General features: G+C 34.4%; 1 protein-coding gene across 2 annotated transcripts in view; it reads right to left on the bottom strand.

Annotated features, from left to right (window-relative positions):
- Positions 1-1,875: 1,875 nt before the first annotated feature.
- Positions 1,876-16,381, bottom strand: part of LOC149806942 (RAB7A-interacting MON1-CCZ1 complex subunit 1-like) — a 38,400-nt gene continuing 23,894 nt past the window's right edge. For both annotated transcript variants that reach the window (XM_089959988.1, XM_089959998.1), the window contains exons 6-7: positions 10,774-10,885; positions 1,876-7,648 (exon numbers count right to left, since the gene is read on the bottom strand). In XM_089959988.1, the coding sequence (XP_089816114.1) occupies positions 7,431-7,648; positions 10,774-10,885 (330 nt within the window). In that variant the 3' untranslated portion in view covers positions 1,876-7,430. The remainder of the gene's footprint in view (positions 7,649-10,773; positions 10,886-16,381) is intronic.

Here is a 16,381-nt window from a genome sequence, read left to right as displayed (position 1 = left end):
AGGGGCAGGTCCCTATTGCTTCTGAGGTCAAAGTTCAGGGTCTTTACTGATTTGTAAAAAATTTGAGGTTTCCACTGTGTTGTTTCTTGGATCCACTTTTCATCAGATTTCATGCGTAGAGGCACATTCCTTTGATTTTCATGTCCAGAGGTCAAAGGTTAAGGTCACACAAGCTAATGTTGTCATTTTTTTACTTCTCTACTTTCCACAAGTTATCAGCACCTAGTTATGATCAATTTCATGGTTGCATTACATCCAAGGAAAGGTCACTGGACAAGACCATTGCAAAATTATATTCACTTTGCATTTGGTAAAACGAGTAATTTTTTTAACTTGGATCAGTAATGAAATCTTGTTTATATCTGGTGTGCACAACAGATTACTTTTATATATGGTATGCATTAATACCATCTATACATGATATCTGGTGGGCAATAATACCATCTATACATGATATTTGGTGGGCAATAATACCATCTATACATGATATTTGGTGGGCAGTAATACCATCTGTACATTGTATTTGGTGGGCAATGATACCATCTATACATGATACAGTTAGGCAATAATAATATCTATACATATTTGGTGGGCAATAATACCATCTATACATGATATTTGGTGGGCAATGATACCATCTATACATGATATTGTTAGGCAATAATAACATCTATACATGTTTGGTGAGAAATAATACAATCTATACACGATATTTGGTGGGCAATAATACTATTTATACATGATATTTGGTGGGCAATAATACCATCCATACATAGTTTGCCATGTCTCAAAATCTTTTTCCTCAGACAGGCTACATGATAAACCTTTCTTTAGGATTATTTCATATGGCAGCTTAAGACTTTGGCATTAGTGGTAACCATCTATTAAATTATATTACCAAATCAGATGTTAGCAGATTTCAAAATAATTTGTTTTCTAAAACCATTGTTAAAATATTCAATGATAATTATAAAGAATTGATTATCTTTACTTAGTGCCAGCAGACTTGTACTTTACAGAGTAATGAATCCTTCCATAATTTACAAGCATGAGTTTAGGCAGAGCCGTCTCCACAGAATAAACTGTTTGATAAAATGAATTTGTTGTTCAATACAAATATAAACTTTATCCTACTAAAGGTAAGAGTTAGTTCTATCCAGCACCCATCCAGCTGCAGCCATCCCATCATGCTCTCTGTTGCCATCAAACTGCATTCATCTCACTGTGCCCTGTCAGTACTTGTATGCTGATGATACAATACACTAAAATTGACTTGTAAGGGTCATCATCAGAGTTTGTATGGCAGCAAAACAACCCTTTTGTTCAAAGTGCTATTACATCCAGAACCAAACAGCTATTACCAAATGGGTAGAAAGCTTTCAGTGACTTCAATCGCAAATTCAGAAGATCTTAATTATACAATCCAGATGGTTACTTTATGCATATCAATCAACAGATTCATCAAAATCATTAATACAGTGTCCAAGAATAATAGAAAGGAAAGTATGAGAAATGTTCCATCAGTTATATATATATCAAGAAAGACCTGAATGTACATTTGAGACTCCTTGTAAATTCTTCAATCATGAATTGCCATTAAATGTGGGACACAAGTTTTGTGGATAACATTAGCAATTCAGGTAATTCTCAAGACAAACACGCAAACACCTACTAATTTACAGAAAATTGCAGCAGAGAACTAGATGCCCTACCAGACTGCCTGAAAACTGACCTAAATTCTAAACTTTGCCATGGTATGACAGATGGTCAGACATTCATTGGTGATATTATATGCCATACCACCATCATGATGGAGCAAACAAGCATTTAATTGCAGAGAGGTGGGGTGGGGTAGAGGGTAAATAGAAGGCAACATTATATCATAAAACTTTTTTAATACAAGTTATATTCAATTATCTCAATACATAAGTGTAAAATGTATATAACACATGCTTCCTGAAACAATGTTGACACTTCCCAATCAATCAAATAAAAAAGTGTAGCAAAATTGATACATGTAAAACAAAATCACTTGTACATGCCAAAAATGGAAAAGATTTCTGAAAGGATTGCTGATCCTAACAGATAAATTTTGCTTGTTCACAAGGAATTACAAATTACCTTCAGTAAGCTTTTTTTTCAACATTTAAAATGGTTTACCATATATGGTTGCTTGTCAGTCAAGACCAACCACAAACAACACTGACCCTTGTTTACCATCACACAATGCACTGGCATATCAGGATCTATGCTATTTGTTGTACTGATTACAAGCTGCCTATACCCAGATCTGCCAAAGCATAATGCGACAGCAGATCTGGTCTGTGCAGTTTGCAGTTGGACTCGACTTGTATCATGCAAATGTTCTAGTGAACCACTTAGTGTGGATTTCTACATGGAAATTGCACATTCCTTGTCCAGTGGTTTTATCACAAGCTACTGTTTACCAAAATAGACCAATTTATGCCATTTAGTGGACAAAAATGCCATAAAATAAACAATGCAGTGTCTCAGTAGACCAACAATACTTAATGTACAACACAAAAATGGCCCATTCAATGGAGTTTACCTGTTTCATAAAACTAACAAACACAAAAGCCAGCAATAAAAGCATTTTATCTGAATGTAACCAAGGTATATGTTTAATTCTAAAATTCTTATTTAGATTATCTTAATTAAAAGAACTGGCAAAATGCTTGTCAAATTTCTGTTGCTTTCCATTTTAAAGATGTTGCCTGAAATTTTATTAATTTTAATGGAATAAACCTGGACTTTGAGGAAACACTAAACATAATTTACATACTTCTTCCATCACTCATATGCATAGCTGCCAACCTTCCAGACTCACAATTAGTGAAAACAGGGATAAAAAGTCGTGAATTTGGCCATGAATTCGTGAAAAATACCATGACAATAACTCCATCCACTCTGACTACTCCGACCGTCATTACTACACTATATCAAGTTTGCAAAATAAAAATAAAATACTACATATATGCAGAAATATTTATTTATCAAGACATGATACTGTGGCAGACTTGAACTTCCTCAACTGCTTGATCGTAAATTTGTTTTCTAAACAGTTCCGACTTCTTGCCTGCTGGTTGATCTTGGGGACTAAAATTCTGTCTTTTTTTTCCTCACTAAAGAAAATACTCTTTCGCTGTCACTGTTGCTGTGAGGAATGCACAGGAGCTGCAGCATTTTTGGTTCTTCCACAGGAAAATTTGGAAGCGATTTTCGAGTCCGGGAACATATGTCAGAACAATTGTTTAGCATGGTCTCCAGCTGATAAAGGTAGATTGCATTCGACACAAGAAAACTCACAAATAATGCTTAAGTGTTGGTAGCCTGCGGGTCTTCCGCCTATGGTTTAAAATATTCCAGAGCTGAAATCTGCGAATTCTTAATTTTCCCAACTTCTACTTGTTTTTTGCAACCGACATTCTTCCTCACATCATCTCTGCGATGGCACACTGAGTGCAAAAAGCATGAAATCAATGTTTAATGGCAGAATGCATGGCCAATATTTGATATATTCCAAATTAAACTTCACTTTTTGAGTAATACATTTCTTTTTCGTTGGTGGTGAAGACATTTTCAAAATCTTACATGCGATGCTGAACGGTAACTCGAATCAGTGTTTTTATGCATGCACGGAGCAAATTTCCGGTTAGGCCCAAGTTTCTTTCAAAAGCACTTGTAAAACTACTCTTATACATATAGATTAAAATAGGTTAAATGCTTGTGACCGGGCCAACTGTACTAATCGGCTGTAGATCTACTAATATCGTGACCAGCGGTACCAGACCGTTTCGGCAACTGCGAATATCACGACTAGCGTTTAACGGGAAATCGGTTATTTTATTAAAGATTTAAAATAATTGAGGATCGGAAAAGTTGTGAATTTTTGTCTTATGGCGTGAATCAGTGAATCGCTGAAAAAGTCGTGAAATTCACACCAAATTCGTGAGGGTTGGCAGCTATGCATTTGTGATGGGGATGAGAAAGTGTATTCTCGCTTCTTCAATCATACTTGTAACTTCTGAAAAGCAAAATCCAAAAGTATCAGTGCATTTGGAAAGATTGTGTGCAACATAATTTATAATATGCACCTCATCAGAGGAAGCTTCCTTTAACAAATTTGAACCCAAATTCAGTTTAACCCTTTTCTATGAACAAAAACTTTCCTTTCACGTCTTCATACCTTTTTCCTAATCTTCTGAACCTTCCCCCATTTTTGTTGCTCTATGCATTCCAAATCTTGTCTCCTGTACTCCTGTACATCTAACTGGTGTGCTTTGTCATCAGAAGAAATGAAAGATCTGCCTATTTTTCTTAAGTATACATCTGTCCACATCTTTGTTGGTCTAGCAATGGACAAGTCACTAAAGACAATAAAAACTTTTAAGACTGGTAGTCAGTTCCATTTTACAGCAACATATCTGCCAGTGACTGCAAATTTTAACAATTCAAGGTATGTAGTAGTTTGCCAAATTGCAGTGCAATGCAAAGGGTCACTTATTTTTGAGGCCAAGTTGATAACGAAAGGGACTAAATTTCTGGGGTGAAATATTTGAAGAAAACACGGTTAAATAAAAAAATAATTCGGAAAACAACAGAAATATTTTAATAAATGCTGGTAGATAATGCATTAACACTTAGGTTAAATAGAGCAAGATCTCAGGACAGAAAAGTCCATGGTGCAGCTCTTTTCAGGTAAACCAAATATTCAAATGGTTTTCTGGGTTACTTGAGAACTTGATAAAACATTTATAACAATAAAAACATAAGTGTCCAAGGAAATGATGACAGCGCAGTTCATATGACAAAAGGTGATACAACTGTAAAAGTAAATTAGTCTACTGTCAAAGCAAATAAAGCTATCCTATTTTACCACTACTAGTGCATTCAATACTAGTAAATTTTAGTTGTCCATTTGAAGTGTTTGGTGCCACTCAGATTTGAAGGACAGGTGAACACAATGTACCCTGACCCTTGATCCAGGGTGCAACACTGAAACATACACATCTCATTTCACTGTACTTTCATAATAATAACAAATACAAAGATATTTTTCTGTAAAAAACAACTACTGACCTTTACCACAGTATTTGAACTTTTAAAATGTTAAAATCCTATTCAGAAACCATTCTAAAATGTAAGATTTAACAAACATTAAAACAAATGAGCACATTGGAATATGTGTGTAATCCTTTTAAATTTTAATGGAAAAGTGTGAGATTAGTAAATTTTAATGGAAATGTGTGAGATCAGTAAATTTTAATGGAAAAGTGTGAGATCAGTAAATTTTAATAAGAAAAGCTGTAGGCAGCAAACCAATTTTAATAAAGTAAAATGTGTAGATTAGGCATTTACTGAAGTAAAACTTATAGTAAAGGTGATGCAATTTTGCACTTCTGTAAAAAGTATTTTTCAATTTCTTTCTGCAATCACAATTTTCTTAATTCACAGGACGTTGCAATAACTGTAAGTACTTTACCTGTGAAAACTGTAATTGTCCATGACTGTGACACTGTTTAGTTTGTTATATGACAAGAGGACAGCAAACTGAAAGTGACTCGAATGAATTTTAAATAACTCAAAGAATTATAAAATTAATTATCCATACTTTTTACAACTTTAAAATGTGGATATACATTTCCATTCACTTAGTTAAACCATTTAAGCTACATGTCAAAATAAATAGTTCATACCCTTTAATACTACTGTAATATATTTATAATAGACGTACTGTGGCCCTGAAAATCTTCTTTAAAGGCATTGGAGTATTTTTATACTGCATGAGTATCATAAATTCAAAGCTTAACAAACACTACCATGTATACTAGTATAATCTGTACCATGTATACTAGTATAATCTGTACCATGTATACTAATAAAATCTGTACCATGTATACTAGTATAATCTGTACCATGTAGACTAATAAAATCTGTACCATGTATACTAATAAAATCTGTACCATGTCTACTAGTATAATCTGTACCATGTATACTAGTATAATCTGTACCATGTCTACTAGTATAATCTGTACCATGTCTACTAGTATAATCTGTACCATGTCTACTAGTATAATCTGTACCATGTATACTAGTATAATCTGTACCATGTATACTAATAAAATCTGTACCATGTCTACTAGTATAATCTGTACCATGTATACTAGTATAATCTGTACCATGTATACAAATATAATCTGTTGTGAAATCTGAAACAGATAATCAATAGCCCTCTTCAAGAGTTTACTGTTATTGATTGCAACATGTGCATTTCACTATGCAAGTCCAGTATTACTAGATATCCACTAAGCATAAATACTGAACACTTTCAGCCTGTGTAAACATATGGAACTGCTTTTATAGGATACATAAATAGTTTGACCGATGAAAACCTCTGCATTCCCATTAATGCTCATCCACTGTACTTCAATTATAGTACTCAGCAAAGGATCTCTCTCCATTTTGTACCATGAAGTATGATCAAAGATTAATTGCCCTAGTTTTGCATCAATGACACAGGATATCAGTGGTCCCCACTCTTAACTGGTTTCAAGATGAGACACCTGCTGATCAGATCTTTTTTCTTGAACTGCATGATATCTGACACAGTATATTACTATGTCCAATAAGTGTAACTACTGGTTACTGAAAATTTGCCATTTTTACAGTAATCACATTTGTCACCACCCAGTTGTATGCTTTTCTGTGTGCATGACCAATAGTTACAGATCTCTGAAGGAGAATGGTGTATTTTATCGGGGCAATGACTTTCAACAATGCATGTCATATTAATCATATGCATTCTTGTACAGATTGACTTTAAAAAAAGTAAAATGTACATCACATTTCAACGAGACAATACTCATCATTTTATGCTTTCTCTTGTTGGCTATTAGTAAGTTTTCACTTTAACAATTATTTGAACTATCAAGTAAGTAAATTGTAATCGGTTCCCATTTAACATAAAGGTTGATTTCTATTTTGTATGTATAGTCTTGTAGTTACACATTTGCTGCATATTTAATGAGAAATTTTGGAGAAGGCAGTCCAAAATATGGACAATGAAATGATGTAAATACCTATCATGGAGCAATTTGGAAAGAGTATGGTATAATTTTTAATCAGCTTCTTGAGATCTGTTCAAACATATGCATCAAAATATATTTACTAGATAATGTCATAATAACGGACTAAATTCTTGACTATGTGACACAAATTTCTTGTATCCAAAAGTTGTACAACATCATCATTTCAAAAAAATCTGATAATTATCATGATTCTGCAATTTTGTATGTAAGAGCTTACTTATAACCAAAATCTGTACATAAGAATACTCTTGAAACAACACATTTTTAGTTCTCAGCCAAAAATATACAAGGTTAAATAATCTACTATTACTACTGACACATTTATTGGCTCTGTAAGTAGTGAAGACATTCTTCAGGTCTTTTGATGTCCCAACCATACAAATCCTGTGAATTCCGCACTGCTTTTAGGTACTTGATCAACATCTCTATGCCAATCTCTTTGGCTTTAAAGTTTTCATCCTGGTACTTAAGCTGAACGAACCAATAACACATCTCTCCACCATAAACCAAAGACAGAAGATGGGTACTACTATAAATTCCTGCAATATTAATCAAGAAGTTAGATAAACAGATAACATATAGAAGAGTTAAACATTTAAACAATGTATCTTTAATTTGTTCAAAATAGTCAACCATGTGTATAAGGGGGTACTGGCCTCTCATCGAAGGGTACCCTTCATATACCAGCAGAGGGTCACTTATTAACCAGGCAAAAACAAGGGCAAAAGAAAAGCAAGGATTAGTTCCATAAGTTGAATCAGTATTTATAATCGTAAGTAAAATGGATTTTACATATGATTTTATTTACAGCAATACATAGTTAAGAAAAAGCCTCGGAACATAAAAAATTCAAGACAAAAAATATTGATGCACTACTACCATCCTAACCTTTATAAAACTGAAGCACCAATTCGCCCCTCTGTTTTATATATATATATATATATATATATATATATATATATATATATATATATATATATATATAAATAATGACCTGAACATGCTTACTGGAAGCTTGGCATCAATTTTATATAGAATCTAGGCAGCCCATCAAAAACTGATGGCATGCTAAAAGTAACATAACTTGCTTAAAGTAAAAAACTTACACAATCATATTACATGTTCATAAAAGCTTGTACAATCCTTTACATAGTTGGAAACAATGAAGGTCCAATAATAATAAACAGTAAATTCATTTCTCCAATTCCAGAACCTTCAATTCCTTAAACCATAAACATTAGTCTTCATGAACTATCTACATCTTTCTTTTCTCTTCAGCTCTGCTGCAATTAGTTACCAGATTACAAACTAAGCGACTGATTTCTTTTTAAGGATATACTGTTTTTTACATTAAGAAACCACATTTTATGAACCTTTTTATCATGCCTGCGCTAAGTACTTTTGTCCCTACCTGCAGCCATACAGAAAACTATTATTTAAATTTTGATTTTTCAGAATTTAGTCAATGTAATTAAAAAGCAAATTTTTTAGTCAATTATGTTTCTCCAAGAATACTTACACAATCATAATATGTTAAGAATATTGGCCTGCTACCTCACAAATCCAGCCCTACTAAAGATAAAAATCATCTTATTCTATTTCTAGTAGCCAAAGGGAAAGGGCAGTAACTCTTGCCCCTTACCACCTCTTGGAACCACCAGGTGTCGTTAGGAGAAATGCAAAATGATCACAAACATATGATATGACTGAACAATTGTTAAAGCTGCATTAAAAATCCAAATCACACATACACACTCCTTATTTTCATTACCTGCTATGGTCAATCTAACGCATCTTCATTGTAATTTTAAATTTTTCGTAAAATACACAGTGAAACAAAAAAATATAGCTCATGCTTACTGGACCACTTCAGCTGACAATCTTCAACTTCAAAGCTATTCAACTATGGAGTAAGTAAATCTTGCATGCAGTTTTCTATAATGTCTAAACAGAAGTGATATAAACACCAGAATGATATTTAATCTTTGACTGCAGACTTCCTATTCAGTTTGGTTCACTGTATATTGCATTGTTTTTCCTACTTTTATAATGAAGTCTGAGTACCAGTTTATCAGTTTAATTCAATAGTTTGGATGATAAGGGCAGAGGTAATTCCATTTTAAGTCATGGTTCTCCAGTACTTGTATATTCTTGTACATATGCATGAACCTCTCCAACTCAGTTTTATCCACGAGAAGGATGACTCCGCGGAATTTCATCACCGAAATTTTGAAAGTGGAATTTTATTGAAAATATAAAATAATTTCTCAAAATCCAGAATGATCAGCATCTCTAATACATGCATGTAAATACTATAGTGAGACATCTGTAGTATGCCTTTTGACAAAAGAATGTTTCCAGAAATACTCATTCTTTCCTGCCTTAAGCTTCATAGTCTTATTGTGATAGTGATTCACAACTGGAAATCCTAGCATAATTAATACTCACAAAGCAACTACTATTTCGTTTTATATCACACTGGCTTGTATTTTTTGGGTGGTTGGTATGCATTATCTTGCCAACAATAGAGTCACTTATACCCCATATTAGTACAATTTTACATTTTATAATATTCATGGTTTAACTATTTATTACCCTGAGTTATATTTTGCCATTGCCAGCAGAATATACCTGAAAAAATAAAGCACACAATATTTCGGGTGGAAATAAAGTCAGTGGTCATTCTATTACCAAACAGTAATTAGCTACGACAATTACTACCTTGTACTGTAACTGAACAACACAAATTGTGATGCTCATTAGAAACAATAAGTATTTTTTAGATGAAATTCTGTTTTGCAGAAGAACATTGTTTATATCTTTTTTCAGGTGAAAGCAATTACACACAATGCTATAATAAAGTGAACTTAATGCTCTGAATGCTGATTCAAAATCCGAAATGATCAGTGTCTACTGTTGTTTATGAATATAACACACAAAATTTCCACATTTTTCAACTATTTCATACAGTCAGACAGCTGCATTGAAACGGAATTTGTTTCAGTCACTGTTGTATCAGCATGAGAATATAGTGATGTTGGTCATTCTGGCTTCACAGGACAAGTTTTTAAATAATGTTTCAGTAATCTACCACAATAAAGAAACAAGCCATTCTGTAGAAAGTCATACATTTTTTTTCAACTGAAAATTTTTTAATGTAAAAATAAATCAGTGCCAAAATAAAAGTTCAGTAAATTAAAATACAGAAATTCTTTTTGGTGTTCATTTTACCTCCATTTGCTGTGAAAAAATAATCAAATTCCATCAACTTAAAAAAATCAACGGTTATCATGTAATAAAATTTAATCACACGAAAACTGGAGAGCAAGCAGATTGTTAGGGTACCCTGAAATAATGCTTCTATTCCAACAATCAAAGGTGTAAGGGTACCCTGAAATAATGCTTCTATTCCAACAATCAAAGGTGTTAGGGTATCCTTAAATAATGCTTCTATTACAACAATAAAAGGTGTAAGGGTACCCTGAAATAATACTTCTATTCCAACAATCAAAGGTGAAGGACTTAAAATCAAAGCACTTGATTTAAAAAGTCAACTTATTTGAATATTTTGCCCAGTTGCTCAAGTAATGTTCAGTTTTAATTCCCAATATAGACTAAGTGAACCAGACTCTAGGAAAAAAAACCATCTCCAATAAATACTCACCCATGGCATGTAATTTGTTGTCCTCAAGCTCCTCCTCATCTTCTTCCTTATGAGGGTGACCATCCCTTACCCTCAGTAGGTTCTGCAGGTAGTTAACCCCCAATATGATGTCCTGCAAAGTAAAAGGTATAAATGAAAAGAATTCCATGGAATAATCACAATTGCTCCACCATAGCAACATCCACAAACCCTGCACAGTCATCAGAGCACACAAAAAGTACATGGTCGGTTACTGTGATCTGCCTTTAATGAGAAGTATCCCACAAAATAAAAGCATCCATCAAGTTTCATAATTGTTCATGCCACTGTGCCAAAGAAACCAAGCTATATGCAAAATTTAAATATAATTATTGCAGCTTGAAAAATAGATCACTTTGATGACCGCTTGCCTGTGATGAACAGAACCCTCCATGATGAATAGAGTAAAATATCAATTATCCAGATTCTTTCCTCGTATTGTCTACAACTGTGTCCTCCATAAAAGTACAGGTATCTATAAAGGAAATTAATTTGCCCATCATGATACCAATATTGAAAAGAGTAAATTATTACAATGATATTATAAAGAACTCCATTATCTTTTTAAAGTCAAAGAAAGGTATAGGGTAGAGGATCATGTGAGAGACAAAAGTTTATTATTACACCCAATTGTTACCAAGTGCATGCTGCTATGGTAGTATGCATTTTGTTATACAGAAATACCAAGATAATCAAACATTTGTAACCGAGTGTGTTAAAACCATCTTTCATATTCTTATACAAGATCAATATTGTCAAATTAGCTTCTCTGGTGAACATATTTGACATCAAATAGCACCAATTTAATTTAAGACCACAAAACATCATAACAAGTTTTATGGTGGAAACCCCCATATTGATATGACTTTCCAGTTCAAGCAACAATAACAAGATTTTCAAGATGGATGCTATGGTGGCCATATTCAATTTCAGATTGGCACCATTTCTATTTAGTACCATCCAGACAACATTTTCAATGAAAACTCAATGTTGATATAACCAGCTGTCTAGGATAAGTAGTCGTAACAAGATTTTCAAGATGGATGCTATGGTGGCCATATTAATTTTATTTTTAAAATTGCACTATTTCTATTTAGTACCATCAGACATCATAATTAGTCTTTTGGCGAAAGCTCTGTGTCAATATGACCAGCCACCTAGAAGAAGTAGTGACATGATTTTTAAGATGGCCATTGTAGCAATCATCCTAGAGGCAATATTGGCACCATTTTCATTTATGACCAACATCATAAGCCTTTCACTAACAGAGGCCGTGGATGGCTGGTGGTCTAAAGTGCTCACCCTTACAGAGCACTCAAACATCTCACCTCTGTCTTCACAAACTTGAGTCTCTTCTTGACCAATGTGGGTAGGTGAGAAACCTTGCCAGTACCTTCCCATGGGTTGGTGGTTCTTCTTCCACAAAGTATACTGGCTGCCATGTATAGCCTGTCTTGTACTGAACGATGGCGTTGAACCCCAAAAAAACCTAAACCTAAAAAATTTCAGTGAAAACCCCATGCAGATACGATCATTCATTCAGGAAAAAATAGTCATAAGATTTTCAAGATGTCCTAAGCTGCAGGCATATTGAATATCTGAAAGACACCATTAGGACCAACTAGATATCATATGAAGTTATCTTAGTAAAACTCTTGTTAATAAAGCATTTCCATTCAGATGGAGTAGTGATAACAATATTTTAAAGATGGCCACTGCTGGGACACAATGGACATCAGATCAAATTCATTTTCATTATGGACCAGATATGCATCATAAGAAGTCTGCTAGTGAAAATGACATGATTTGCAATAACAAGATTTTCAAGATGATCACTGTCACAGCCATATTTTGCATCAGATCAGCACTATAAGAAGTAAAACACCATGGTTTCACAGAATAAGGCAAGAAATAACTTGGTTTTGCCTTAGAATGATATGACCATTTTTGTCGTACCTACATACAATGTTACCTAGGGTGGATAACTGTTTTTCTAGGTAAGCAACTGAACTAGCGTGTATCTCAGAATATATCCCTTGCGTCAAGAGACATTAAAAGCCCGGTAAGCAAGGGTATTCTACCCTTACCAATACTCACTCTCCTGTAGATTTACGGCAAGTTTGTTTTCTAACTGACACACTGGTCTTTGGATCTTGTCAAGGAGTTAATGTTCTCCATTTCTGTTCTCCAGCCATTGGGGTAAATGTTACATTTGTATTTTATATGATATGTGAAGCATATTCATTTCTTAATGTTGCATCATGAAATGATGCCTCTACTCCTACGCAGATTTGAAACGTTGTGAACTTTTGAATTGTTACAAATTGCTATTAGGAGTTTAATTTAGTAGCACATATCTATAGATTTTAATTCTGTACCTGTTATTATGACCAGTTTGGTTTTATTGTACCTGTCTGTATGTATGTCTGTGCACAAGGTGGATCCATGAAGGGTGGGAAAGGCCATTACAAGTGTGCCAACCCAAATTAGGATAACTGTGCTGTTGGGGAGTATGTGTGTGCGGGTATATCAGGCTGTTTATATGGATATGTAAGATGATGTAACCATCAAGGCCATACAAAGACGAAACCTCTAATTTGTAAACTTGTGTGCATGGTGGATCCATGAAGGGTATGTGCGGCTGACATAAGTGTGGGCCAATCCAAGAATTCGGGAGAACTGTGTGGTTTGTCAGTGGACACAGTTTTTATAAATATTTATGAATCATATGGCAGTACAAATGACAGAGTCACATGTTTGTTTCAGTTGACTGTTGTTTCAATTGAGTAGAATTGGGTCATTTTGATTACCGTATTTTCGCATATATAAGATGCGTCTTATACAAAATTTTACTTACCCCACACCCAGGGGGCGTCTTATCTAAGTATTTTTTAACACGAACGAACGGTGCAGTGTGTGATACTGAAGGACGATTATTGCGGTCGATATTCACGTTTCACGATTTTCATTCCTAGTTGTAAAAACAATTGGGTAAGTGTTCAGTAATTACCACATGTACTGCAAGATTGTTCCGTTTCATGAACTTGTACACCCAGCTGACACTGCCACCATGAAAGTCTGTGATCTTCATTTCTGTAGCAATAATTCAAGCCTTCAGTTTGATCGCTATCGTTGAAACAGCACGGTTACTGTCACGTTGCGAACGCACCCAGTTGGCTAGATTTTCTTCCAAGTTCGGCCATCTTGCCTTTCTACCTCTACGAGCTCGTTTCCTTGGATTCATCTTCTTAATCTCCTCTTCCTCCAACCTCCAATCACGTACATTCTTCTCGCTGCAGCTAAATTCTCTTCCAGCAGCTCTGTTGCCACGCTCCTTGGCAAACTTGATGACGTCTAATTTAAAGTCGGCCGTATATGATTTTCGCTTCGGCATCGTGACAATTTTATAAATTTTAAAAATGCTAAGCAAATTGATCACTCATTTATATATACCGGTAATAAGAGACTGTTCCCACGTTTACCAGTATATATGCTAACCATATACATCGGGCATTTATTGGTCTATGTACAGTACTAATCCCACCCGCTGAAGACTTGGCCTAGCAGATCAATGAAGCCGCCTTTACATCTGGCGTTTATTGTTCTAGAATCTAGATACCAGGTACTCAACCCATCCGCTATTGGCCCAGCGGGAGATAAGAATAAATGATAACTGTTGCGGTCCTGCCTCAGACAATTCTTTGATCTCGACTAAAAATGGTAATGAAGCCTTGTTTACATCCGACGGGTGATGAAACATTGGACAAATTTTCATTTATGATAAAGGAAAGGAAACCACTGGAGATAAATTGCTCAGTGCGGCAGATGGCTAGGCCGCATGCGTCTTATATTTGTGGGCGTCTTATGTAAAATATTTTTTACACAAATCGTCAAAACCCGCGTCTTATATATGGGTGCGTCTTATAATTAGGTGCGTCTTAAATGCGCAAAAATACGGTACATGAGATTATTTGATTCTTATTTACATTCCAGGAGATTATTTGAATATTATTTTCATTCCATGAGATTATTTGAATCTCACTTTCATTACATGAGATTACATAAGATTATTTTTTAATCTTATAATCATTAAGTGAGATTATATGAATCTTACCATCATACATTGGAATATATGAATCATCTTTTGTTTTCCTATTTGTGAATGTTTGGATAAAGTAATAAGATGTATGTTTTGAGCATGCAAGAATCACTGTATTTGTAGTATATATATATATATGTATTTATTAATTCATATCATAAACTTCCATCTTTCATCACAATGTATTGTGTTCTCATTTGATCCAAGCATCCATGAAGGTTTGTCCTGTTACACATGGCAATATTACATTTGTTCAGGAGCAGCAGTGACAACAAGATTTTCAAGACAGCTGATGTGATGACCATACAGGACATCAGACTGGCACCATTTTCATCAAGGACCAACTAAACATCACCAGAAGTCTTCTGATGAAATCCCATGCAAAAATGACTTTAGATTCAAAAGGAGTAGCAATAACACGATTTTCAAGATGGCCACTGTTGTGGCCAATTCGGAAGCAAGTACAGTATCATTTCCGTTTCCATTTTGATGTGTGTGAAGTGTTTCTCAGCAATCCTCCAAGTAAGTTAGGAGGGGTACTAACGGATGGACAACAGACAACAGACCATACCACAAGCTCTTCTGGTTGATGACCAGTAGAGCTAAAAATGTATCCATCAGTTTTTAGAAGTACACTCACAAAATGAGCTAAATTAAAAAAATACAGCTGATTACAGTGCCTAACACTTGCTACAGTGGCCAATAGCCTCTAAGATGAATACACCCTTAAGTTTCATGAGTGTACAAAAACACCCAGTTTCAGATTAAGTGAGCTAAATGCTAAAAAAAAACCAACATATTCTCAGGAGCTTGAAAATTAAGTTACTGTAATCTACTTTTCCCCTTGGTAAATAGTGTCCTCTAAACTGAATACTCCCACCATGTTTCATGACTGTATATGCATTAAATTTAAGTTAGTTAAATGAAAAATTTAAACTTGGCACCAACAATGACAAGAACAAGAAGACTGTCAGAAAAGTGATCCCTATGTGTAATCAGTGCTTTGCTCATAGATGAAACCTGACCCAGTACTCACTGTTTGCCTTACTAGTCACATGACTACACAAATCTCATACTACAACATCAGAAGTCCAATAGTCAAGTGATATTGACAGCAAACTCCTAATGTTCTTGTACAAAAATTAAAATATATTAAATGAAAGTCACATACCGTTTGTAAAGACCAGAAAGAACATAATTCTCAAAATATTTATTTTGAGAAGATCAACCAGAAACCTGTCACTGTAGCAGCCATACAGACAGTCGGATTCATCAAGCACAGAGCTCATGTCAGCATGTTAGTCACGTGATACAACAAAACTGTGTAGTTGTTCTCCAAATAAATATATAGAGAATTTTGTCTTATTTCAGTTTTGTTCTTTTTATTATAAACAGTATACAACTTTCATCTAATTTTATTTTTTCACGAGTTTCAGGCAAAATATCATCAACTTCATAGTTTCATCTTGTCCTTTAGCAGATTAAAGACAT

This window comes from Sinohyriopsis cumingii, chromosome 1 (genome assembly GCF_028554795.1).
Source record: "Sinohyriopsis cumingii isolate HCF-2022 chromosome 1, ASM2855479v2, whole genome shotgun sequence".
NCBI classification, from domain to species: Eukaryota; Metazoa; Mollusca; class Bivalvia; order Unionida; family Unionidae; genus Sinohyriopsis; species Sinohyriopsis cumingii.
The sequence above is the reverse complement of the archived record's forward strand: the minus strand, read 5'-3'. Positions and strand labels throughout refer to the sequence as shown.